Consider the following 14,407-nt stretch of genomic DNA (forward strand, 5'->3'; position numbering starts at 1 on the left):
TCTGAAGCTTCATACACAATTTTGACTTACATTTTTGATGGAAACACCCCCCTCTATGAAATTTCCCCAATTGGTGCTAAGTATCTGATGCAGAGATACCAATTCTTAAAATCCCAGCTCACACCTCACTTTGTTTTCCATACCTGTGTAGATTCAATGGCTTGAATTAGCTCTCATGTGCATGCACTGAAAGGCAACACTGTTATTATTCCTACATTTCATATCTGTAGTCCTATCTGTAAATGATCTACAACAGATGCACATAGACACATGTGAAAAAAATTCTTTATTAATTTCTCACATTTCATTACAAAAATGTATGTTGCAAACAACTTGAATAACCTACTGGTGTGTTTTTGTTGTTTTTTAAAACCCTTGGCTTCAAGAACTCAGAATCTCCCTCTCTCCTATCAAGTATTGGGAAACACTGATTATTGGAGTCAACAGGTTCTCATTTTGCTATTTATTTTCTTCTCTCAAGCTCTGAAAAAAAATGTCCTCTGTATAAATTAAACAAAAAAAAAATGTTGTAAATTCTATGTCATTACAGTCAACAGAATTATAATAATGCATCCAAAATGTGCGGCCACAAAATATCAGGTATATGTTTGAAAACAGAAAAAAATGACATTCTAGCCCTGTTAAAAGGATAATGGTCCCATATTTTTATTAACAGGTTAGCAAAACAAAATCCAATGGATTACAATATTTACATGTTATTTGAAAAATAAAGTAGTGATAAAAGCATGTCACAATTATTTTCTTTTTTTCCTTTTTTCTTTCTTTCTTTTTTCTTTTTTTTTTGTTTTTTGTTTTTTTTTTGTTTTTGTTTTTTTGTTTTTTGTTTTTTTTTTGGTAACCATTACAAACACCCAATCCAGGTATGGAACTGTTTAATACATCTGAAATGAGGCCAATTAAAAACAAATATGGACACAAAATGTTATCTTTGTCTAGATCACACTTTCCCCATTTTCTGGTTTCCACATGATGGCCCCCATCCCTAAAAAAAAAAAAAATTTAAATTAAAACAAACTCCCTACAAATAAAATTTCTTAACAGCAAGAAAATAAAAGAAGAACATGCTTTTCAAGTAAGGACTTATTCCACAAATGCAATATCTTTCCATGGATTTTATTTGAAGCTGTGTGGGACACTGTCATCTCAGCAATTCCCTGTCCCTTACTTCCCTCCCCCTCCCACAACCCTTCCAAGTAAAAAACAAAAAACAAAAACAAAACAAAACATGAAAATCAAAGGACTCACACACACGCACATGAGCACACACGCATCCAAGCACACACACACACACACACACACACACAGAAACTTCTATAACCTAAGCTTCAAGGAAAGTTCTTTTCTACTTTTTGGAATGAAACCCTTTGTTCACAATCAGAACATATTATAAATGTAGACTTAGATTTAGTCTAAGCTGCTCCCTCCTGAAAAAGCTAATATGGGGAAACAGAGCAGCTGGCAGCTAGATTAAGGAAAAAAAAAAAAAAAGTAGTTCTCCAGGCTCCTTGTAGGATATAAGTATTTCTTGTCCACTCTCACCAAAGGGATGGGATTCTAACACATCCCCTTGTCCTGCAAAATAAGTGAAAAACCCTCCCCCAAACACAATGCAAACAAAAACAGAACACAGATTTTAAAATCACACACAGAAGCCAGCCCATCCGAACAGAAATTATTTGTGTGAGACGGATAATGTGTTAATTTGACGAGCAACAAAAGGGTGAAGAGGACTTCCTCGTCTGGCCCACAAGCTGCATAGCTGTGCCGAAAAGTTTGGTTCTTTAGTTAAATTAAGAAAAAAAAAGTTAACTTCTTTGTTATTTCCATGTTTAAAATAAAAACATTCCTATTCACAAAAAAACCCCTAAATCTCCCTTGCCCCCAAATTAAAACAAGAACAACACGCACACAAAAAACAATTTATGTGAAAACTGAATTGTGCTGTGTTTGTAACACTCAAATTGATAGAAAATAAACATATGGCAAACAAAACTCCACAGTCACCATAAAATTAGCTCACATGAATCTACCAAATTCTAAATTATAGTTGAACACTAATAAACAGCTTACCTGGAATAAAGGATGACAATTCACAAACAGTTATCTAATAATTAAAGTCTGTTTCTTTTTTTTGTTTTGTTTTTTACTAAAATAATTAAAAAAATCACAGTATTTTAAGAAATAAAACCCACGTGGGGATTTTAAGCACAATTTGTGTTCCTTTCTTTAAAACTCTCTCTTTTTTTTTTTCTCCATTCACCGTCTTGCCCAGCAGTTCTCTCTACATTTAACCACGACGACGACAGGTAGTACTGACAAATGCAGAGAATTCCCTTGGTTAAGTTTGAGGTACTAGGAAACAGGTGACTGTTTTATGCAAAGCAGTTTTTTTGTTTTCTGTGTTTTTTTTTTTTTGTGGTTTTTTTTTGTTTGTTTGTTTGTTTGTTTGTTTTTTTCCCAAAGCGGCTGCAGTTAGGTCTTGAAAAAGCTTAAGGTATTAAAACTAGAAAAACGCACCAAAAGATGTGCGTCAGAAAGTTGTTCCCCTAAGAGAAGTCTTCTACTGTCATGGAGCTTGTTTCCACATCCTGTCCAAGACCGCCACAGAGCACACCGTGCGCACGGGAGGTGCTTCCGTATTCCACAACAAATGACACTTCCAGGATGAAGATCCAGAAGAAAAGGTGTAGTGATGGAAAAGGAGCCACATATTCCAACCATTTAAATAACTTTAATTTACATACTCACTCACACAGGTACCAGTGCTTTGAAAATAGATTGTTCAGTCCTAAAAAGCAGCTTTGTTCTGTCTTCTTTTCTGTCCCCCCCTTCTCAGCCCAAGCTGGCCCTCCCACTTTCTCATCACGGTTCAAGTACGGTTTGATTAAGAATTTCACCAAACGCTTATTCATTTTTGGCCTCTGCATTCTCCAGGAGAGATTTGTCAGCAGCTACTACACAGATGGCTACTGTTTCATTCTTTAGGGAAAAGTCTATCCCGATTGCCTCGTCATCTTCCTTTTCCTCTATAGAGGGCATCTTAATACTGTCCTCCACACTCTCTTTCAGGTGGATTTCTTCTCTGCTCACCGGCTTGGTGTCATTCAACGCCCTGGAAAAACATTGATGGTAGAGATGGATGGGTATGCATTTTGTTTTTTCTTTTTCAAATTAAACAAAAAAGTGTACTTATTTCCCTGATCCTAAAAAGACCCTGGGGTTTCCTTTGCATAAATGCCACGAATGTAGGACTAAATTGCCAGTGATTTATCCTTGCTACAAGTTAGGCCTAGGTCATGTTTTTCTGGCATCTTATTAAAGATGTGAATCTACAAAAGTATCCATTATTATACTATGTTTTAATTACACCATGTATAACGTGGACACATTAACATAATTATTTTATGTTCCCTCATCTCCTGCATTGGTCACAGGTCATAAGTGATAGGAGCAAGAACTGTCTTTCGCTCAGGCTCATCTGTGGAGCCCACAACTTGGAGATTGGCCATCTTTATTAAGACTAAAAGAGGAACTCGGGTAAAGATTTATGGATGGGTCCAGAAACAAAGCATACAAAGAGCAAAAACCTAAAGAAAGGACCCATGTCTTGGGAAGCTTAGTTATATTCTCTGAAGTATCGATGGCTTGGGGCTTCTGGGGCATTTTCTACTCAAGGACCAACTCCTAGGTTCTCTCTGTGTCTCATGGCTAAGACTGCCTCATCTAGGGGACAGTTTTATGTTCAAGTGTTTTACGGGTATGCTCCCACCTACCTGGGAGGCAGGCAGAAGCTGGCTCTGTCCCCGAGGCAGAGCATTGAAGGCACCAAGAGGTGCGAGGGCATGTTCAAGGCCACTCAGGGAATGAGTCATCACAGAGGCAGGAACAGAAGCCAGATCTTTTGACCCCGGTCCACGCTCTATCAGAGAATGTCATGCTAATGAAAGCTGAAGGGACACTGGCTGGAGAAGAGCACTAAACTTCCACGCGAGGGCTTGGGTGGGATTTGTCATTCGTAAAGATGATTTTTCCACATTTGACTGGTGTCTGGGTGACCATTTAAAAAACCAACAGAAAAGAACAAAACCTAGTTCCTGACAACTGCCTCTCCTCCCATGCCCAGAAGTGTGACACTGAGGGAGCGGTCTATGGATTGTCAGGGGAACCAAAAAAAAAAAAAAAAAAAAAAAAAGAAGAAAAAGAAAAAAAAGAAAAAAGAAAAAGAATAAAAGAAAAAGAACCTGCTCTCCCTGCCACTTCTCACTCTGGGCAAAGGCGTTCCTGGGATGGCTCAACTTACATGCCGTGTCTCAGCACGTGCCTTTCCCACTCAGAGCCCTGTGAAAACGCCCGTCCACAAAATTCACACGGAAAACGCTTCTCGGTGTTAATAGCAGCCCCATGGTCGGAAAATCTCATCAGATCTGTGAGGAGAAAACAGAAGTGTTACCTGTGCGCTGTGGGAGGCGGAAGACGTGAGTCCACATTCGTTAGGAAACCTCCTCTCCTTCCTTCACTCCTGAAACCATCCGTGAAGGCAGTTCCACATTCCTTACTCTTTCTCCTACCGGCTTTTCACCTAAGGGTGCTCTCAGCTAGTTCTCAAGAACCGTTCCTGGCTCCCTGGCCCCCGAGTGTCCCCCAGGCCTCCTCACTGCCCCAGCTGCTTCCATAACAAGTAATCTGGGTCTTTCTGGCCTGAGGAACCCCTTCTGTCCATTCCAACCATTTTTTCCTACCAAATCTCTTCCTTCTGAGATGCTTTGTCAGTGCCTCATGGGTTAGCACCTACCCGACGTGGGGGTTCCCTTTGCTCGCTAAAAGGAATACAGCAGCACTGGACCAGGTTACACGTAGCAGACCTCAGGGCTCTGACTCATTCCAAGTAAGGCTGAGGGCTCACCTGTCATGGATGTCATAGTCACCTCGCACGGAGGCTACGGGCCCTGAACGAGATCTGCAAGCGAAGAGCCTAGTGTGAACGAGAATCCTGGACAACAGGGCGGCCAGGATGTGAAAGCATGTCCTCAGCTGGTGAGGGACCCTGGCCGGCTGCCTGGCATCTACTCGTCAATCGGTGGTATTCCTGAATGTGGGGATACAGACATTTCTGCCCAGGTCTGTTGTAAACATCAGATATTGACTGTCGTGTTGTTTCCTCCACGGCGCTGGGCACATGTTAGGGGTCTGATAAATGTGGATTGGTTGGCTAATTGTTTACAGACCACCCCTCCTGGCAGACTCAAAGAGGAGAGCTCACATGGCCTTTGTGCTCTCCTGAGTCCTGGGCCCATATGTCTTGCATTATACCACAGAGGGCCCGTCTTCGTGTGGGTGAAAAACAGCAGGACCGAGATAGTCCTGCAGGCACGCTGCGACGTGAGGGCAGCGTGCAGGCAAGTGCCCACCGTCTCTACGAATCTGATGGCTCTGCGCCTGTACACGCATGATGTTACAGGAGGAGGTCTCCTGGTTGAAACACTCCATCCCATAAAACCCTCAGGATGACGTTAACGGGATAGGTGTCTCTGTGCTGCCTTAATCTTTAGCACAAAAAGCTATGTGAATGGGGCCAGTTTTAACAAAAGATGAAACATTTTCTCACAAATTAAGAAGATCACCACACAAGCCATTAAAAATAATTGCACAGACTATCTTCCTTGATTCTTTTCATTGGAAATGAGACAGCACCATCTGCTCTGCGCATTAATTCCTTAGCAGGGATTATCTTGGGCAAGAAATCAACAGAATGCCTTCCTGACTCCTCCCAACTGCATAATGAGAGGGGGCGGGGAGGATTCTGCTTGGGTTAATTTTGATTTCTTCATGCCTGGCTTCTTCTCTTTCAAATTCTCTCTGAGCTTCCTAGGCAGGACCTGCAGTGTGGCCACGGGCAGTCTTCCCTCCAGTTCCCGGGTTGGAAAGGGCACTGGCAGTGGGGTAGCTGCAAGGGCCTGAGCCCCCTGAACGGAGTGCGCCTGATGAAAGGCTACGTTGCCAACGAGGGGTATGCTCCTGGCACATTTGCTCCTTTACCCTTAGGAAACATGAAACCAGTCATCTATTCTTTCCAATGGCTCATGCTGTTTCATCCTCAAAGGAGGAGACCAGTCATTACCTGTCACACATCAAATAGCTCTCCATCAGCCCTGAGAGCTGCACTAAAGCCACCTCCCGCTCTACTCCTAGAAGACAGACTGTCTGGCAAAAACACCCCGAGGCTATTGTGTGCCATTTCTTCTTGTTGGCAAGAATATACCTAGATGGTGGAAAATTGATTCAAAGGAGATGAGACAAAGGAGGCTGTTCTTTCAAGAATTGCGAGGAGGGTGGGGGGTGGGCTAGGCTTGTACTGCCCATTAACAACACTAGGAGTTACTCATGTAAATCCCCTATGCTCAGAGAAGGGAAGCATGCTCCTCCACCCCAAGACTCTTCTTTCCCCCATGTGGTTAAGGCTCATGAATGTGGGTACTACACTTTCCAGTGCAAAGCTAGCAGCCACCAGGAAACCAAACTGTCTGATGCCACAGTGCCCCTGAGAAGGGGGCAGCCACACCGGTCAAGCAACAGTTATTTGTCTGGTGCTCCCCGCCAACCCTAACTGTTACCTGTTTTTCTAATTTGCTATGCTTTCATTTTGGAGGAATCACAGAGGAGGGGAGGACCAAAGGGGTTCTTGCCTTTGCAATGTGTATAACCTCTAAAATCGTATGTGCTCAGCTTTAGAGATTAAAAAAAGTCACAGCATCCAACAAGGAATAATTTATTTCCTGGAGAGGAACAGCAGGGCACAGAGCATCATGAAGCAAAAGGAGCCTCTGTACCCTCTGTCAAAAGCATCCTCTTCCAGAGAACTTTGGTAACAGTGCACAGACGTTAAAGAATTCATCACTAAGAACATATTTGTGAAATGTTAAAAAAAAAAAAAAGGAAAAGGAAATTAGGAAACATGCTTCCTCAGATCATAGCCATTTTCTTTGCAAGCAATGGATCACTGTGGCCTCTGCTAATAAAAGCTGTCACTTTACAAGGGCAGTCAACCCGGATGGTAGGATGTTTTCTTTGTCCATTTATTTTTTTAGGTTGACCACGGGCAAGGTGGGCTCTGGAGGGCCGGCGGTCCCTGCTGTGGTTTTCACTGGGGGGTTTAGGGGCCCAATGGCTCCTCGTGTTGCAAACCTGTGGTCTCCTGCTATGGTGTCATGGTGGGAATGGAGTGGAAGTGGGCCCGGTCAGGAAAAAGAACAGGGGGGAGCCTTCAAGGGAAATGGCCCCCAAATAGGCTTCCGTAGGCCCACAGACAGACGGAGCAAGGAGGAAAAACAAAGATGTTCTGCAGGGGTGCACCTCAGAGTGAGGACCGGAGGGGATTCAGGGCTAAGGCTCCCTTCACCTTAGAACATTCCACTGCCCAAAGGGTTAGGGAGATGGGATGTAGTGTACAGAGATCGTGTCTTTGGAGCCCAAAAGACCTAAATTCGGCCTCCAACATATGATGGTTTTGTTTTGTTTTGTTTTTCCCCCTTAAAATGAGCTCTTAAATTTTCTGGGCCTTTATTTCTCCATTTGTAAAATGGTAATACTACCACATACACTGCAGGGTTATCATCACTTATGAGGTGATTACTACGTTCTAGGAACTGGGCTGGTGTCTTGTATGTGATCTCATTTAAGCTTTCCGCAACTCTAGGAGGTAGGTGATATTATTCTTGTGATAGATGATGAGTGCATACAGGATAAAATACTTGACCCAAAGTCACAGAGCTAGTTTAGCAGGATAACTGGGAGCCAAATCCAGGACCCTTGACATTATATAAGATTAAGGATAAAGGATTATATAAAACCCACCAACACTGGATCTGGCACATAAGGAAGCCTGATGCTGGTAACTAACACCATTCTTCTGGTATCTATGATGTTTGTTATCCACGTGCTTTTGATGAATCTGCAATCACTAACCTAACAGAACCCAAACCCATATTCTTCTATGTGCCGTCTGGGGATTTCCACAGTGTTCTATGTCGAACAATATAGAACATCAACCCTAGGCCATACAAATGTATGCCTACCGCTAAATATACTTTTGAGAAACTTTATTTGCAAAGTAACAGTAGGCTCAGAGGAAACTGAAAATAGTACAAAAATCCCACGAAACCTTTCCCCCTAAACACCTGGCTGAATGAAAACTGTTGGCCTCTTCCTCCCTCTTTACAAAGCAAAAAGAGCATCAGAAGAGGGTTAAGGAAAGGGCCAGGCAGAGGGACTTCTGGGAAAGCTCAGGGCTCAAGTCCTTTGCAGTCTGCCCCCTACCCCCCAACCCCACGCAGCCTCAATACCTAAGCACCCGATGGGAAGTTCATTTATGTTCCCCCACAGCTTTACGGTGTCCTCTGCCTCACTGCCTGCCTGTCCTTACTGTGAAGATCCCCTAGACACCAGCTTTCCTTATTAAAAACAAATCACCACCATAGGTTTTTAAACAAACATATAGCTCTAGTTAGAGAGAAAATGTCTGTCTTCCTTAGAGTTCCCAGAGCTGGTAATAGTTTACGAAGACATGGCCCTTGACACGTTTCTGAACTCAGTCTGTTCTGCTACTTAACTAAGAAGGATCATTCCTTCTGTTCCCCCTCCAACAACCTTCTGCCTCCCTTCTGTCTCACCATGGACGTGCTAGATGCCAGCTGGGCCTCCGAGGGCAGGGCTGAGACTAACCTCTGTCAGCAGCCTTGCTGCTCATTTCCTCTTCCTTGTCCTCGTCCTCACTGCTGGAGCTCTCCATCTTTTCCTTCATCTGTTCCAGCTGATCCAAGTTAACCCGTCCAACCAGCTCAAAATTACGGCTCACCTGAAAGAGGTCCAAACAAAGAGAATAATGAACCACACACGGATGGGGGCTCTCCCCGGGGGGACAGATCTTTCCATCATCATTTTCCCTGGACCGTGTGTTTTTGGAACCAGGACCAAACAACACCAGCGCCGCAGAAGCGCTTTACGCTTGGACTGTGCCAGAGATGGATCTGAACCTCACCCCCGCGTTCCAACATTTTTAGAGGAACATTGGACAACCTTCCTCACCAAATGCAGTAAAAGAATACGAGCTCCGGTCAGCAGGAAAGCGAGGTATCACAAAGCCTGGGGGATAGGCTAGATGTCCAATAACACTTTTTGAGCTGAATTCAAAGGTGTAATTTTTGTAAACTATCCAAGGTTCAAATACCTCTGGAGGTGAAGAGGCTCCCTAAGTACCCTGAAAAGCAGCATGAGAGTCACAACCTTCCTCTCCACAGTCTCGTTAACTGGGAGGGCCATGGGCGGCCCTGGCTTAGGCCAGATGACGACTAACTGACTCCCGACTCCATAAATGGAAGACAACACTGTTACTGTTAGTCTATTTTTGAAGCTATTGATTAAGGCTGGGATTACCTGAGAAAAAAGTCTAGATGAGTAACCCCTAAAAAGCCCTCCCAGTGTTAACTAGGGCTGTAAAAGGTGGTTAGAATAATGTGGGAATCCAAACTTTCTTCCAAATAATGTCCAAGGGTTAGATAAAAATCCACACTAGGAAAATTTTATAATGATGCTATGTTTAGGAGTCTCACATCAACAGTAGCACAAAATTCACCTTCTTGACTAATCTATTTTCGGAACCTCTCCAGTTGTATGCATAGAATTATTAGGAATGACAGGTGAGCACGGACTCAAGCCAACAACATGTCTCAAGCCAATCAACAGCGATGGGCTTATTCCTCTGTAGAAGGCGCTGTGCTCCCCCTGTTGGGGGTCAGGAATGGGACCCACAAAGATGAATGAGATGCAGTCCTGGCCTCCAGAGGCTCACAGTTTAGTTGAAGAGGGAAGGCAGACATCATTAATGAGGTTCCAAGGTAGATTTACATAGCTGCTACAGTAGAGATAGAGCATATTGAGGGCACAGGAGAGGGAAAGGGAGAATTTACAAGATAATCCCAAAATACTCTCTGGGACCAGACTGGAACAAAGATTTGCTGAGCACCACCAATTCCATATGCCTGGCAGATGGGAACATCCTCATCAACTGTGACAAATGGGAGAGAAAGAGACTCAGAGTACCAGGGCCAATAGACAGTCCTATGAAAAGACTTAATATTGCCCCAACAACACCCTGAAGAAGGTAGGGAGCATTTAAAAGGAGGAAGAAAACTCAGGATAAAAGCTCTTTTAAAATGAGAGAAACAGGGATCCCTGGGTGGCTCAGTGGTTTAGTGCCTGCCTTCGGCCCAGGGCGTGATCTTGGGGTCCTGGGATCGAGTCCCACATCGGGCTCCCTGCATGGAGCCTGCTTATCTCTTTGCCCGTGTCTCTGCCTCTCTCTCTCTCTATGTCTCTTCATGAATAAATAAATAAAATCTTTAAAAAAATAAAATAAAATAAAATGAGAGAAACAGGGGCGCCTGGGTGGCTCAGTAGGTTAAGCGTCTGCCTTCAGCTCAGGTCACGATCTTGGGGTCCTGGGATGGAGCCTTGCATTGGCCGGGGGGGTGTCCCCTGCTTAGTGGGGGGCCTGCTTCTCCCTCCCCTGCACCCCCTCCACTGATGCTCTTTCTCCTTTCAAATAAATAAAATATTTTTAAAAAATTAAAAAATAAAATGAAAGAAACAATGGATTGACCTAACTGTAATAATGCCATCCATGAAATTGGTTAACACTCGACTCTGAAAACAAGTCAACACGAGGGACGAAAGATGTTTTTACATCTCAACGCTAAAATGCTCAGGGAAGACAAGATCTTATTTTGGTCATTTGCAAAATTAATTAAAATTAACAATAAATAGACTCAGTTGAGAAGGAGGAAGAGTCGAGTTCAGAACCTTCATATTTCTCTTTCCTCCCTTGTAAGAGTTCACGGTAAGTCTTCAAAGGGCTGTGGCTTGCAGCACCTTCCTACCTGGATTTATTACTATGCCTCACTCTTACAGACCCGAATCTTTCCTTGTTTGTTTTTATGACATAAAAGCAAAAAGAGAGCACAAGGAGCATGGGCTTTGAAGTCTGATCCCGGTTCAAGTTCAGAGTCTGCCATTAACCATGAGACTGTGGGCAAGTTACTCAGCATCCACCCTCAGTGTCCTCGTTTGTAAAACGGGGTCAGCATACTACCTGGAACACAATCATTCCCCAAAATGTAGTTTCCTCCTTCTTTCTGGGAATGTGGCCTTTTCCAATTTTGGCTTTTGGAAACACTTATAACAAGCATCGTAAATGCATATTTATGAAGTTATGTTTAGCCACAAAGTCTACATTTTAACCAAATAGCATTTATGACAAATATTTGAATAAAAGTTTTCTGGGTTGCCAGGTTTTCAGGAAAATGAGATAAGGTTCCAGTTTACCTAGCTTTGAAATCTGTGTGAAGTCACATATCCTTAAGTGACCAATCCGCAGAAGGCAGCCTTTTCTGACCACATCCCTCCACTTCCCATCTCTAGCCAGGGCAACGGCAGGTGTGTGTTAAGAGGCATGAGGGGTGGCCCTTGCCAGGAAATGAAAAGAGCAAAGCCAAGAAAGGTCAAAAAGAATCCTCAAATGCCTTCTTTAATCAGTATACATTCACTCATTTCTTCCTTCCTTCCTTCCTTCCTTCCTTCCTTCCTTCCTTCCTTCCTTCCTTCCTAGGGCCATTTCCCCTGCCCCAGGGCCCCATGCTAGATGTAGGAGCCCCTGCTTCTCAAGGAACTCATGGTGACATAAGGAGCTCCGTCACAAAACCAAATGTTATCTTTTTTCCCTCCTTCTGGGTTTCTTTGAGGCCTGTATTTGCCCATTTCCCCATCACCATCGTCCCTTCTCCGGAAAACTGTTAACATTTTGGATTCTGCACGATTTTAAAAGAGCACATGACATTTCTATGGCATGATGCTCGTCTGGGGCTAGCCTACGATGTATTTGTCCTTAAGATTCATAAAATATTTGTTAGGTATTAAAAGATAAAAAGCAAAAACTAAATATCTTGCTATTTAACTAGAAGGTTTTAAAATAAAAACTCTAAGAATTGGATTCTTTTTTTGTGTGTGTTGGATTCTTACTAATAAACTTTAAACCCCCAGTCAGCCATCCAATAATATTAATCTTCATACAAAAAAGACTCTCTTGCTGCATTAATTTATTTATTAAAAATATTTATTTATTTATCTTAGAGAGAGAGAAAAAGACTGAGAACACGAGTGTAGGAAGGCACAAAGGGAGATGGAGAACCTTTAGCAGACTCCTTGCTGAGACTGGAGCCCGATGTGGGGCTTGATCTCACGACCCTGAGATCATGACCTGAGCTCAAATCAAGAGTCAGATGCTTAACCGACTGCCATCCATCCAGGGGCCCCTCCTTGCTGCATTTAAAAAAAGTTTTTTTGAGCTATTATTTGGACTTTTAACTATATCTCAATATTAGGACTTTATCACATTCACTTTTAATTAATTATTTAGTCATGAGAGACATGCAGAGACATAGGCAGAGGGAAAAGCAGGCTCCCTGCGGGGAGCCCAATGCAGGACTTGATCCCAGGACCCCGGGACCATGACTGGAGCCAAACGCAGGCGCTCAACCACTGAGCCACCCAGGTGCCCCATCATATTCATTTTTTTAAAAAAAATCATACATGATTTTAAAAATGGAGGTATAGTTAACACACCCTGTGACATGAGTTTTGGGTATACGATAAAGCGACTGGTTTCTATGTTACGCTCTGCGCACCACCAGTGTGGCTACTACCAATCACTGTACATCACTGTTACAGTCCCATCCACTGTATTCCCCATGCGGTTCCTCTCATCCCCGTGACTGACGCAGTCTAGGGCCGGGAGCCTGTATCTCCCACTCCCCTTACCCACTCTGCCCATCCCCCACCACCCTCCTCTCTGGCAACCATTGGTTTGTTTTCTGTATTTATGGGTCTGTTTCTGCTTTTTGTTTGTTCATTTGTTTTTTCGATTCCACACGTGGTTCTTGTCTTTCTCTGTCTGACTTATATCACCTAGTATCATACCCTCCGGGTCCCTCCTTGCTGCATTGTGGAGCCACCATCTCTTACCTGGAATATTGCAAGCTGCACCCCCACCTCCTGCCCCGCACCCCCGCTGCTTTCCTGGCATCCATTCTTGCCCCTTCTTGCATCTATTCTCCAGTGTGGTCTGAGAGAGTAAAACCATGTAAATCTACTCATGGCAATTTCTGCTTGCCCTGAGGATAAAACCTGATTTTCACCATAGTTAGGAATGGCCAGCTATCTTCTCACACTGGCCCACCTTCTCCAGCCCACCTGAACCGACGTTCCCGGAATACGCCATGCTCTTGACTTTGTGCCTTTTACTGCACATGCTGCTTTCTCTATTGGGAATTCTTTCCACTGCCTCCTTCACATGGTAACTCGTCTTCCAGCCCTGCTTCCGTGTCACTACACCCGAGGGACCTTCCCTAAACTCCTTCTTGGTTAAATATCCTTACTTTCTGCTTCCACAGTGCTTTTCCCCTCCCCTTTTGATAACTCATTCCACTCAGTGGTTGTCTGGGGCCTGTCACCCCCACTGACCCGCATGCTTCATGAGGATGGACAGACATCCTGTGCATCCCGTTCACAGCTGGATCCAGGGTCAGCGAGAGTGGGTGCTGCTTTCACCTGCTGCCTACTGCACATCTTCCTTTTAACTTATCTCTTTCCTATTCATGGTCACAAAGAATCATTCGAAAATAGAAAAACTTCAAGTCTAGCTACCTATGTGTATATACAACTGTCAACAATGTATTGTATTTCTGTAATCCTGTTCTCTATACATAGATTATTTAATGCTGTAACCATATTAAAACGTGTGTGTATCCTGACTTTTTATGCCCGACATGGTATAAATATCATTTTTATTTTTTATTTTTTTAAATATCATTTTTAATCACTATCTTATCCAGTGCATAATATTGTGGTTTACTTGACTTCTTCCATAGGATTTTTACCTTTGGCTCCTCACTATTAAAAATGCAGCAATAAATCTTACTGTATATAAATTATACAGTTTTCATTCTTTCACATTTAGCTTTAATTTTATAGGTTAAATTTCCAGACAGGAAATTACAGGATCAAAGTCAAAGTCCATGGACTTTATTCAAGTTCCAACTGATTTCCAAGTTGGCTTCTGAACTGATCATACCAGTAAGTTACTTTCTGGACCTAGAGACTGGTGGGTATCTGGTGCAGAGGACATATTGAGGGAAATTCACTTCTTTCTCTGGAGGTACACAGAAATGTATTACTCTGTTTCCCAAAAGGCCCACAAAAGAGGGAGAAAGAGCAAAGCTAAAGAGTTTGAGATTTAGAACCTGGCTCCTTGCAGCCTTTGGAAGGCAAAACTAACCAT

General features: G+C 43.2%; 1 protein-coding gene across 33 annotated transcripts in view; it reads right to left on the reverse strand.

The window, feature by feature from the left end:
• Positions 1-267: 267 nt before the first annotated feature.
• Positions 268-14,407, reverse strand: part of ZNF462 (zinc finger protein 462) — a 136,486-nt gene continuing 122,346 nt past the window's right edge. For 22 of the 33 annotated variants that reach the window (XR_011995441.1, XR_011995437.1, XR_011995429.1 and 19 more), the window contains 4 exons: positions 8,740-8,872; positions 4,322-4,445; positions 2,092-3,133; positions 268-1,003 (listed from right to left, as the gene is read on the reverse strand). Coding sequence is in view for 4 of the 33 variants with exons in the window: in XM_072727781.1 (XP_072583882.1) it covers positions 2,926-3,133; positions 4,322-4,445; positions 8,740-8,872 (465 nt within the window). In the remaining 29 variants the exon portion in view is untranslated. Of the gene's footprint in view, positions 3,134-3,794; positions 3,941-4,321; positions 4,446-8,739; positions 8,873-14,407 lie in introns of all 33 variants that reach the window. The other 11 variants (XR_011995449.1, XR_011995447.1, XR_011995445.1 and 8 more) reach the window with 2 other exon arrangements.

The sequence above is a fragment of the Vulpes vulpes genome, chromosome 12 (assembly GCF_048418805.1).
Source record: "Vulpes vulpes isolate BD-2025 chromosome 12, VulVul3, whole genome shotgun sequence".
NCBI lineage: Eukaryota > Metazoa > Chordata > Mammalia > Carnivora > Canidae > Vulpes > Vulpes vulpes.